The 13,119-nt window shown below is 39.2% G+C and overlaps 1 protein-coding gene across 1 annotated transcript in view; it reads left to right on the top strand.

Annotated features, from left to right (window-relative positions):
• The window catches only part of LOC137274118 (cubilin-like), a 53,497-nt gene extending 40,951 nt beyond the window's left edge, over positions 1 to 12,546 (top strand). The window contains exons 18-20 of the mRNA XM_067807121.1: positions 7,347 to 7,471; positions 8,080 to 8,238; positions 9,478 to 12,546. Coding sequence (XP_067663222.1) covers positions 7,347 to 7,471; positions 8,080 to 8,238; positions 9,478 to 9,866 — 673 coding nt within the window. The 3' untranslated portion in view covers positions 9,867 to 12,546. The remainder of the gene's footprint in view (positions 1 to 7,346; positions 7,472 to 8,079; positions 8,239 to 9,477) is intronic.
• The last annotated feature ends 573 nt before the right edge of the window (positions 12,547 to 13,119 follow it).

The raw sequence follows: 13,119 nt of genomic DNA, 5'->3' as shown, positions 1-13,119 counted from the left end.
GTTTTTTATCGCGTTTTTTGTCAACTTTAAAGGTGTTAGAATATGCGAAGCTGTGCTTTGCGTTGCATGTGACCTTTAACTTAAAGATTTTGAATTATCTGGCTGAGCATCCAGGCGAATGACCTATCTGTCCTCACCTGAATACTATTATACGGCATTTACCATAACCTGATCCCATCCAACCCCTCTTGGTCATCACAAATCGAAATTTTAATTTCTTAGTGACTGTGAATTATTTTCATAATGTTTATTATTCCCCTTGGCTGTCGTTATACTATTACAGCTTCCGTGTGTGGATTATCACAACTTTCCGCGTCTTCTGTCACATGGAAGAACTTGACCTCTCCTGCCTATCCTTCGAACTATGACAAGTAGGTGCCAACTTTCTTGAAAAGTGAATAAAGGTTAGCCAGTTACTTTGTAGCAGTGCACAGGTGACAAATAACAAATAACACGAGGTAAACAGTACTGTACACGTGTTGAGCAACGATTTAGGACTGTAAACGTAACTTTGATGCTGGCACTTAACAGGAGACAAGTTAGTGTCAAACGTCCTTCACAAACACTGATTATCTGATTATCCTTTGAATATGATAAATTTTAATTACAGCAAATGCCGTTGATAAGCTAAATGCCTTATGTGCACAAAACATGTACAGTTGTGATTGCACGCATATATGGGCTTTAATATTTTTTTTAAAAAATATCATCATTGAAGGACCTATTTTATATACGTTTGTATAATACTAGTTCATCTCTACAAATTATATTTTCAGCAATTTAAACTGCGACTGGAGACTTAGAGCACCCGCTGGATATGACATTAAGGTGGAAATTATATATTTGTCTCTGGAACATTCGCTACTTTGTTTAAGGGACTATCTGGTCATCAAAGACGGTAAGTTCATAGCACAAAAGTAAACAAATTCCTTAGGTTGATTATAATCACCGTGGTCTTCGTCCCAAATTTGTTTCTTGCTACGTCTGAGACAAAAACTGAGACAGAGACTTTATTTTTAATCATAAATCCAAACGAATTTCAATATGGGCAATGGGAAAGACCGTCAGATCAAACTAAACTGTTTTCGATGATGTTGAATTTTTTTATTATTTGAAATAACTTTGGGACTGCATGTGTGATAACTAGCATGTGTATTTTATCATAGTTATTCAAAATATGTTCCATGCTGCATTTGAATACCGGCATGCATCTGTATATGGATCAGAACCTTTAACACTAAATGTGTAAATATCTCTCCTCAAGGTTCATCTTTTCGGGCTCCTCAGTTGGGTAAATATTGCGGTGATCTCTCTTATGAAAAAGTCAACAGCTCCAGCAACTACCTCAAAATCACCTTCCACACCGACGACTCTGTTACGGGACCAGGTTTTAGACTGAAATACAAAGCTGAAAAAATTCTAACAACACCAACAACCGCCACAGGTAAAATAATTGTGTTTGGGTGATCACCCTTTCATCAAATCGTTGTGAGAAAGCTGTCCTTAGTGGTTGGGAGTGTTAAAGAGTGCTTGGGGTTGGCACTGATGAGACAGACACAACTTCGAACTACTATGGAAGCTGTCTAAACCGGCACTCATAGGGACTGACAACATAATCCGGATTGTAGAGCTGATGATAAATGTACATGCCACGGACTGGGACTGAGATTTTATTCTGGTGTTGGCAAGTTGCCGGATTGGGCAGATGTCGTTTTTCAAAGCTTCCACTGTATGTCCCTTGTTCAGTAAATGCGGACAAAATTGCACTCTCTAACCACACGTTCACGGTTAGTGTTGCGAAACAAAATTGAAATACTGTTTAAATAAAAACACAGGGCATAATTAATTTTGCAGGTGTAGGGGGTCTACAGAAAAAAATATATCGATCATCAATCAAATATGTATATTGCATGATCTTTCCCAGCTATTCTGCATTTACACTAACATAACCAACAGCTATATCCTCCTATACTGTTCATAATACTGAAACCAATAACCAACTGACGCCGATTTTGTGACTAAAGTATCCATCGCTTTTAATTTTGTTTATACAGGGAGACCACGTGTTTCTAACTGTGGGAGTTCATTGCTCAGCGCCAGTACATACTCATGGAGATCTCTGTCATCTCCTGGGTACCCATACTACAACTACGACAAGTAAGGACATCTTGATTATACAGTTACTCCTTCGATCAAAAAAACCTTCCTCTTCCTGTATCTTCACAACGCCATAACGCGATGACTTCAGATTATCCAGACTTACCCATTAAGGCATCATGGTATACATACCCGTACGCATGAGAATGGATGCTATTTATCACCTTCCCTGGTTCGCAATGTTACAAAGGCAATATATATCAAGCCTTGCCCTTTTCATAGTTTGGGGGTGTTGGTATTATTGATACGTATCAGTAAGAGCACTCCAAATATTGCTTTAGAGTGGTGTGGGAAAACTTGTGGTCATGCTGCAAACTTCGGCGTTTAGTTCTGTAAGCTGACTTGTTGCCTTCACAGTGTTATATACTACCCACAAAAAGTATAGGAACACCTACATTTATAGGTATAACATGACGTGTTTTGTTCTAAAGGATTTTAATAAGAAATGTAGCATCAACGTCAAAAATAAATTCAGTGATAAAACAGGAGCATGGCATCAGCGGGACGGCAGCACGACAAGTGGACATGGCACAGGAGTCAAACCGTAAAGTCGTAACATCAGTAACGCATATGTTCACCTGCCTAACAGCCACATTCTTCACATCTTCGTCTGATGTACCGCACCAGTGTACAAGGAATGACCTGTGAGATGGCTTGCCACTCTCTCTGCAGCCATTGGACCAGAGGGTGGAGATGAGGTGAAAATGCGGGCAACTGCATGGAAGTCACGCTGTTTTGGTAGAGGAAATCTCTTACAGTGGGGTCAGGCGTTGTCATCTAGCAGCACTGCGCATGGGTCAATATTGTTCAATGCCGGAAGGACAAGGGGACCCAAAATCTCATCACGATACCTGATACCGTTCAGGTTACCCTGCACATGGTAAACAGGAGTTCGGCTGTTCAGACCGAAACCCCCCCACACCAATACGGAGCCATCACCAAATCGGTCACACGGTGACGTCCTGATGACCCGTATTCTTCCGTCCTGCACGCTGAATCTTGACTCATCTCTGAAGACCATTGTTGCTGGTTCCACCTCAAATGAGCTCTAGCCCAGGCAAGTGACGTTGAGAGAGTTGGTGTCACGAGGCAGGCTGTCTATATCTCAGATGAGCAGCTCAGAGAAGGTTCCTTACAGTCGATATGCTCACTTTAGCGTTTGTCTCAGGCCTGATAGAGTGCGGTTACGAAGGGTATGACGCACGAGGTAACTATCTTCAACGTTTGTCGTCACTCTAAGCTTTTCGGAACAAGGTCGGTTTGAACCCTGCTAGTTGCGTTGAACTGTTCTTGAAGCCTGTGGGTGATGGACGTGGCCAATTGCAGACGGCGGGCAACATTCTTTATTGATGAGCCATCTTGGAGCCAGGCAATGGCTCTGCTTCGGTCGTGTATACTCAGTGGTCGTCATAGTTTGAAGTGATGTCAGCGGATAGGATGCTTATGACGGCTTTTTGGCACATGCAAGAAAACGTGTTTGCCGTGGTTATGCAGTGAATTGTGTTTCATTTGCTGTCATGTAATGCAGGGAAGATGTGTTTTGTTGATACACATTTTCGGACAGGTTTTGGTTATGTTGCATGGCTCCAAAACGCAGCAAGCTGTAATGTCACAAGACCAAAACGAATATGAACATTGATTGCAAACGTGTTCCTACATTGTTGAATTTGAATTTGCGGTGTATATACCCATAGTTAATAATTATTGTTTATCCTACTAAACAATTTCAGGGTGTTCCCATAATTTTTGTGGGTAGTTTCTAAACATTTCATGTCTTTCTTAAAAGCGACGTATATTGCAAATGGACAATATCAGCACCTGCTGGATATAAAGTAAAGGTTAAAGTTCAAACTATGTCTATGGAGCAAGATTCATCCTGTTCTACAGACTACGTGCTCTTCAGAGATGGTAAGTACAATGTTCCTTCTAACAGAAGTGAGTGAGTTAATATTTAGCGCCATATCGGCAATATTGCAGCCATATATTGACGACAAGACTTTAATTTCTGTCCATAGTAAAATCAATAACCCGAGAACGTAAAAACCTGTCATCGAAGGACATCAAAATCAGTACACTAATAACAGATATAAAAATAAAAAGAGCATATGAAACTAAACATTGTAATTAAAGAAGGCAATACAATACAATACAAAACACGGACTATAGATCGCCAACAACTGAAGGCACATCATCACACTAGGGACCTCAACAGAAGTACTTCAGTATATCAATTATTTTTCTTTCGAATTGAATTGGTTTACAATTATCAAAGCCAAGAGTTTTTTTACGAATGATTCACCTGATGGAGAAGTAAGAATATACTTGGAAACGTCGTGACTCTTCACGATAAAGTTGTCATCCACACAAAAAATCTTGGCTTTATGTGTATCACTTCTAAATCCCCTTCAAAGACTTTTCACAATTATCACTGGTCAGTAATAACATTTAGTGTTTCCAGGCCCCACTAAGTAATTGAAGGAATTGCATCTCAAATGTAAACAAACGCAGCCCACTCGTGAAACAATTGCAGCGAGATTTTTCTGTCGCGAGCGGAAACTCACGCAACAAAACATGTCGTCTTTGGAAGAAGCACCCGTCTCGGTGAGTTTTGTTTTTAGTCCCCTCTATTACATTTTTATACTTATCCATCTTTGACCACCCGTGTTGAATGCGTTTAGGTATGAGATGTTGTCGGGGCAATAGCTCATATTTTTAGGAAAAGGTTGTCACTGCAGAAGAGTGTCACAAGTCATGCCTCTGGTGGTTGTTTACATCTCAACATGGAAGTCGTGCCGATGCTTACGAACGTGCGCTAGATATAAGATCATTTTTTTTGTAAAATGTGTTTAAATTTGTCAATTGCACTTCATAGGAAGAAATATTTTGGCTCATAAACTTCATGGCGCACGTTCATGATGTTCGTAATCATCCAGGGGCATGACTTGTGACACTCTTCTGCAGTGACAATCTTTTCCTAAGAATATAAGCTATTGCCCCGACAACACCCCATACCTAAACGCATTCAACACGGGTGGTCAAAGATGGATAAGTATAAAAATGTAATAGAGGGGACAGAAAAATCTCCGAAGATGGCCGAGCGTGTTTCCAGTATTACCTACATTGCTTTCGATAGGGACGATGTGTTTCTATTATTACCGCTAAACTACCGATATCGCTATAATTGTTTCACGAGTGGGCTGCGTTTGCTTACATTTGAGATGCAATTCCTTCAAATTTGGTGTGATTCCTTCAATTACTTAGTGGGGCCTGGTTTCTACCATGCGTAGCTCTTTTATCTCTTTTAACCGGCAACGTAAGGTAAACAGTATTCTTAGTCCGAATGATTCTTTGTATTTTCCAAGGTTCCACGTCTTATGCCTCCCAGTTGGGTAAATACTGTAGTGGCGTCCTCGGGTACATCGTCAGTTCCCGCAACGCCATGACCATCACTTTCCGCACTGACAGTTCTGTCACAGACGAGGGATTTTCTCTGAAATACATTGCCCTGACAAAAGGTGCCTAATTTCATATTGATGTTTATGCGTTTCGTCTTTAGTGAACTAACATATTTCTACACATTTCTTCCCAACATTTCTTTCAAATCGTTTGATGGATCTTTATACAGGACAACCTATAGCAATATTCCACAGAGTCGTCAGTATGTCAACATCTCCGGAAAACTTGAACTTGAATTGCTGTAAAGCATTTTTTGGAAGATTATTGTGTGTAAAAATAATTTAATTGGTTGTACCAATATTCTTTCATTTTAAAGACGGGGGCAAGATTTGCATTTACATTAGATTAGCATTGTGATGTCATTAATTTCATGACTTCGTAACATTATGAGGGCATTGTACAAAATCTACTGTCAAAACGACAAGGAGATGTTATATGATCTCACACAAGCGCTATCTGCCGAGGAACACGGTTTTGGATCATACAGTTTTAATGCAATGCTAAAAATGATATTGGACATGGTATGTTGTTTTAGAAAATCAAACATCTAATTCTCTGAATAAACACATCGATATATCAAACTACGTCAATATATATGCGAAATAAAACCCTGTCAATTTGCGAAAGGAAAACGTAAACCTGATATATGCATTTATTAAGGAAGGTTCATATACCATCCCATTTTGTAGACCTTTCAACAGTGAACTTACCCGTGTCTCCTAGAACATTATCTGGGGGAAGCGGTGATATGACTTTGTGGTTTAAGCATTTACGGGTTCGATTCTACTCGGAGTGAAGCCCATTTCTGGTATTCCTTGCCGAACTTTTGCTAAAAGCGGCTTCAATGCATGCCTGCTTACCATTACATAAAGTCATCACTAACAGCTGCAGGTTGCCAAACTGTTTGATGTTACAAATTACCTACCTTGTTTCAGGGTGTGGCGAAGATTATACGATAAGCTACGACACGAAAGTTATTGAATCACCGAAATATCCTCTATCCTATCCCAGGTAAGTACACGGCACACCTTTAGGATAAACACAGAATATTTCATTAACACATTATATGCTATTATATGCCATCACCTCAAAAGCAATATGAACCTTTTCTTTGTCTCCATATGCACAAAAACAGTTTGCACATCAGTGTGGGGATTTATACCCCAAGGAACAAAAAGAAACACACAAGCAACCCTTACAATGTACTTGAACAATGAACAATATATGTGGCATATCACACATTTCATAAATGAAACAAAACAATCGGATCCATTAAAACGACTTCTTTGACAGGTAATTGTCGGAGCAGTAAGGATGTATAGCAATTCATTAATGAACGACTTTTATGTTAATATAGAATTTTGGTGGTTAGTATTTTAGTCTTAGAACGCCGAGAGGCAATATGAGGCCTATTTGCGCCCACAAAAAGATGTTCATCTCTTAAATCTTGTCCTTCCTTAAATTACATGAGGCAATCCAGACCAAGGATTGTGGTATGATGTGTATCAGGGGATTTCATTATAATTCCAGCCAGTGAGTTGCCTCAGCACGATGAGTTCATGTAAGCTGTATTAAGTATATATTATAGCAATGCCTCTGATGTTGAGCTATGAAAACAATGGTCGTCAGCCCATGCTATAACTTGTTCCAACATATATGCTGAATTTTTCATATTGTCACATGCATGTACATGAGGAACACATGGCTAATACTAATGTCCATTTCAATTTTAGCAATGCGGACTGTGAGTGGATGATCAGTACATTCATTGACGGATATGTAATCCATGTTGAAGTAAACTATTTCGACCTTGAGTACGACAGCACGTGTTCCTTTGATTATGTACAGCTCTATGATGGTAATTACTTCCGATTTAATCATGGGTATTCTAGAAATTGGTAAAATAGAAAGTTGCCTTAAGAGAATTTTGAGCTATGTCCTTTTAACCGAAGTCGAAAACGTCATCGACCTGAGTGACTTCGAGTATTCTCTCGCTGTTATGAGGAAATGCTGTCTAGGAAGTGCCCAATAGACAGACGTCTTGTGTAGCAGCAATGCCATTATGTTAATTAATCAATTATTGTGGTCTGTCATGTGGCATTATCGAGATTTTATTTATACTGCTTGTGATTGTTAAAGTTGATGGAACTGAGGAACTCTAGTAAACACGTCATCCCCAAATAAGAACAACTTCAATATTTTTCAAAGTAATGTAGCTTCTAACACATTACCTAGTGTGATAGTTAAATTATCATGGTCTCTAGATTTTATTTATACTTTTTGTGATTGTTATAGTTCATGGAATTGAGAAACTCTAGTGAAGTAAACAGGTCATCCCCAAATAAGAACAATTTCAATATTTTTCAAAGAAATGTATCGCCTAACAAATATTTATAACATTATTTGGTGTGATAGTTAAATTATCATGATCTCCTCATCCTATGATATGTTATTTTCTGTTAATAGTTACAAGTTTTGAAACTTCGATCGGTCGATGGTGTGGAACAGATGGACCAAATACCCAGACTACGGGGCAGACAATGAAGGTTAAATTCCACTCTGATGGTTCGACTTCCCTCACGGGATTTAAGTTGTCCTTTACAGCCGATGAACCTACATCTGGAGGTATGTGTTTCAGTTTTATTCGTTCATTTGATATTACGCTGGAGTAGTCCTTTTGTTGGATTCGATTCCGGATTCCCCACAAAGATCGAAAATTAAATCTCGTTTTCCCTCCTTGGTATTGCTAAAAGTGGCGTGCATCCCACACAATTTTAAACAATTTTAACCCAAACATACATACACACTGTTCCATCGTGCCAAAATATTAAGTAACGGGTTTAGCGAGTGTAATTGTCGTTCATCGCAATTGTCCATTGACCTATGTCAGTTCAGAGTGACCAGACAGTGCACAATTGGTTATTGGCTGCTTTTTGCGATAAGACGTCAACGTCACGTCGTTCCCTTGATCAACGTCAACCGTTGATCTTTGGAGCATGACAATGCTTGACCTCGCGTTGCACTTGTTTGACAGGACATCATCCAGCAAAACAATTTTCAGGAGTTACTTTGGCCTACATGACCACTCGATTTGTCCCTCGCTGAACATCTGTACTCTTGAACATGGATCATCTTGATCGACGCGAGCGCCATCTCAATGACAAGCACTTCCCACAGCATTTTACCAGGATTCAAAACATTCCTCTTGACAGCATTCTGCATCCAATTTCTTCTATGGGTCACTTCTGTCAAGCTGTTACCGATGCTCACCAAATGCTCACATCTGTGGTTTTACCAAAATACTCTCTGGATAACCATATTTGGGAAATTTTAAAGTGATGATGTTACTGTAATTGAGCAATGATGTCATGTTTGAATCAGTTACATGCACGCAGTAAGAACACTCCAAAACAGCATGTTAAGGTTCTTATTTGTTTTTAAGACTACAGCTACAACACCACAGTAACCAATAACGTTGCTATATCACACATGATCTCAAAACATTTCGCTTTAATATCAAAACAGTTCTTATCAGACTGCTTGTTACAATATCTACGTGCTCATTATAGGGGATTAAGATCTAAGGGAATACATCCTAAATTTGATTGGGGTGTTTGTCCTTGCCATTCGGTTTTGGTTAGGTGTTGTTGTTTGTTTCTTTCTTGCCTTTTTCACTTTCATTTTCATTTGCACGAAGATCGGTGCCATATTTGGAGGTGTACTTGGCAGTATTACAATTGGAAATACTTACCAATACTTCCATGTGTAGTTAGACGTACGTAAGATCTGCAATAGTTACAAAAGTCTTTGGATTTGATTTGGCTTTTATGTTGTATTCTTTGGCACTGTTTCCTTATTTTTCAGCTGTCGCGATCCTGAACATCGGAGCCATAGTAGGAGGTGTATTTGGCGCTTTGACGGTTGTGGGTATTGCAACCTGCTGTTGCTGTGGACTTCGTTCCAGGACGGACTGCCTTTGTAAAAACCAACAGCAGAGGGGCATCTCACGAGATCCCGATGTCTCCGTCATCAACGTCCCCAGCTACCGGCAAACTCCGCGTACTGCTCCTACTCCAACAGCTCTGCCGATCCTATTTCCACCACCACCACCCTCTTACAATGATGTAACGAAGGATGATCCCCCACCTTATTGTCAGGCGGTTCCACTATCAGACATGAAGCCTGTTGTGACGTCATCCCCTAGCGGTGCATCCGAATATCAAGGGATAGACAACCCAGCAGGACCCAGCTGAGTTTCACATGCATATGGCGTACAGTTTGGGGGCGGATTACATAGCTGGATCATTCCATACCATATTCGTTTTGGAAATTTGGTTTTTGCTGATTATTTAATATTCAAAATATAAAGTACTTCATCATTAAGGCATATTTTTAAAAAATGATTCACTTGACATATTTCAAATTGCATTTTCGCATTTTGACGTGGGATCTTTTAAATGTAGCTCTGGCAAGATGTCTTCGTGATGTAATGTAGGCAGTAGTGGAATGTCTCCAATGTTTAAGGATTTTTTTAAATTTTCTGAAACGAAAATTACCAAATATGTCTTATGTTGATTGTTGACCTTTAAATATCCAAGAAACAGATTACACGACGTGCAAGTAAATGTCATTGATCATTTACCGACTGTTCGCTTTTCAATAAACATTGTTGCAACTATTGTTAACTGTCAATAGATAACCATACAATGGCCCTTAGGCAAAACTCCCTCAGAAAATTTCATTCGATGTGTCATTTCCCATACCAAGCAATGTCATCATGAAATATGTCGAGTTGGAAGTATATCCAATATGTCATGAAACACCAAATGTATGCAATGCCCCAATAAGCCTTCAGGAACTGCATAGGAATTAGGACCAATTTAAATGAAGTATAATTATTAGTACACGATTTTCAAACATAAATCTTTCTGTCTCCAAGAATCTTATATTAAAAAGACACCTACATCTGACTTGTACAATCCTCATCATTCAGTTTCACCCCTGGGCGGCAAAGCAGCCGGAGAATCCTCTATCTTAGTGAGGCAGAGCATAATATATAAGCCCTCTTCAGCCTACTACTAATCTTTAAGCTGTTGCAGTCCGACTATCTTTACACATCGCATTTGCTGTATGCTCTTTATATATCCCTCCATCTTCAATCCTGCTGAAATGTGAACTTCAATCTCTATATGACCAGCTCCCTCCACTCTTGTAAAACCTTGCCTCAAGTAATATTAGGTTGCAGTACAGAGGATCTCTTCCTTCACCTGCCGAATGACTGGTGTGACGCACACGGTGGTGTGGAGTGACATTCATATCCTCCAGAACTTGATATCTATTAGATATTTGTACAGGATCCCGCTCACCTTTCGGTACTCCATCTGATTTTCTCTGAATAGTTGACAGATTTGTTGACAATGGTTAGTACAGGTGATAGTGAACGGAATTGTTGACTCGATGGTGAGTTTGTTTGTGTAGATGCTACATTTAGCGTTTCACGAACTATTCACCCATGTGATATCTGTCTGGCATTCCACTGATTTAACCGTCTTAATAGGTTGACGTCTAACAACAGTAGAGTACGATACATCTGCATCTGGAGTGTTGGCAGATGTTTCGAAACTTTTAGCCTCTGCAACAGGGATATTCTTTTCAGATTTTTATTTAACGTTTTGATCTAGTAGGTTCCACACTATTCAGGATCTTGAAGTAACGTGGTAACCAGAACTATTAACACATTTTGGGCACTTGGGTCTGTCTAAAGTGACATTTCTTGCCGTTGATACATGACTCGGTACCATAAACAAACTTATGACATGAGTAAAACCGCAGTGGGTTGGGTATGTTCCTGTCTACACCGATATTACAGTAGCCTGATTTGATAGATGGTGGTGGAACTGCAACAGAAGAGGTTAACAGATAAGACTTAGCATTCAGCTTAACAATCTGACTGCTGTGGCTGCTTGGAAAACGTTTTACAAACTTTTACACCCTGGTTGTTCAATTCATAAGATATCTCTTCCTCAGACATCTCTGCAAGACAACGTTCTCTATTTCCGACAATGTCCTTGGAGCTATTGAGAATATATAGATATATAGATAAATGTAGACTATTATTTCTTGGCAAGCTGTGTAACAACAAGTGTAATTCTTCATTCAAAGATATTTTCTGTGTACATCTAGCTACCTTTCAAACTAGAACAGCTGCCTCACATAGCATATGTGATACACTTATTCAAACCAGTTTAAAATTCAACCTCTTCAGTTATCTTAGTGACTATCTAGATTTTGGAAGGTTTCCATGTAAATCGTCATGGCGAAGAAAAATTATAAGTTGTATAAATGAATCTGAAACTGAACGATGGGTTTCTCAAGTGTGTGTGAGACAAGACATGAATAGATATCGCCTGACCCACAATTTCTTTGGTATACATAGATTGCATTGTTTGATGTATTTCTACCCACAATTTAAAGATATATTACTGTTTTGTGTACAAATCAGCTCAAGGGGAAAATTCTCAAAATACTGCGAACTGCAAAAGATACTGTAATGATTATGACTGCCACATAATTCTGCACTGTGAACACTATATGAACAACAGAAACAACTTCTTTTCAAAACTCATATATCTCCTTGATGTGGATGTTTATATACAAATAGAACTACTATCTGAAAATGAAATGTTGTCACTGTTTTCTGGGGGTGAACTACCAATAACTAACGATATTGATGAAATGTCATGGAGATGCATGATTGTCCTCTTCTGTAAATACTTATATTCATTGCTTCCCTCTCTAAACCTTACATTCTAGACCTTTCACTATATGAACGTATTGTAGACATATTGCTGTGATAATGTTGCTGTAAATATTTTATGTATATGTTTACAATGATCTTCGGACTGCAGTCTGGAGGAAATATAGACATTCATTCATTCATTAATTCGTTTCAATGGGCCATTCACCTGCAGAAGAAATCACCAAACATCAAGACCAAGATTTGCTATTTAAGACGGTGTCATCATCAGACGATGTACTATCGTCTAAAATACGTTTGAGTTGTTTCGGGGATATCATGGTAAGTTAGTAAAGGTTCATCATCCCATCTTCCCACCTTCCACGAAGACAGTGTTATTTGCCAGCGGGTTTAAGTAGCAGTACCAAGGAAGTATCAATTCAGTGTGAATAGATATACCAGGTTGACCCATAAGCCATCGCCTTCTGGACATGAAAACTCTAGGTAGTTACGTTTTGACCTATGTAGAATCAAGATATACAATGCAGGTCTAAATGTGATTTGATCAAGACCACGTGGGAAACACATGAAAATATCCATTTTGTGCAAGAACAAGTAGCATGCAGAGGACATGACCAAGTTGTGTGTTTTGCAAAGGAACACTATTCCTGGAACCGCAACCACCAGACTTCCGTCTTCGACCGACAGCGAGCCGTAACCGACCGTGAACAGAGTAGTAGGCCAAATATACTTTCGGGGACACAACGTGG

The sequence above is a fragment of the Haliotis asinina genome, chromosome 2, assembly GCF_037392515.1.
Source record: "Haliotis asinina isolate JCU_RB_2024 chromosome 2, JCU_Hal_asi_v2, whole genome shotgun sequence".
Taxonomy (NCBI): domain Eukaryota; kingdom Metazoa; phylum Mollusca; class Gastropoda; order Lepetellida; family Haliotidae; genus Haliotis; species Haliotis asinina.
This window is presented reverse-complemented; position numbering and strand designations above follow the sequence as displayed.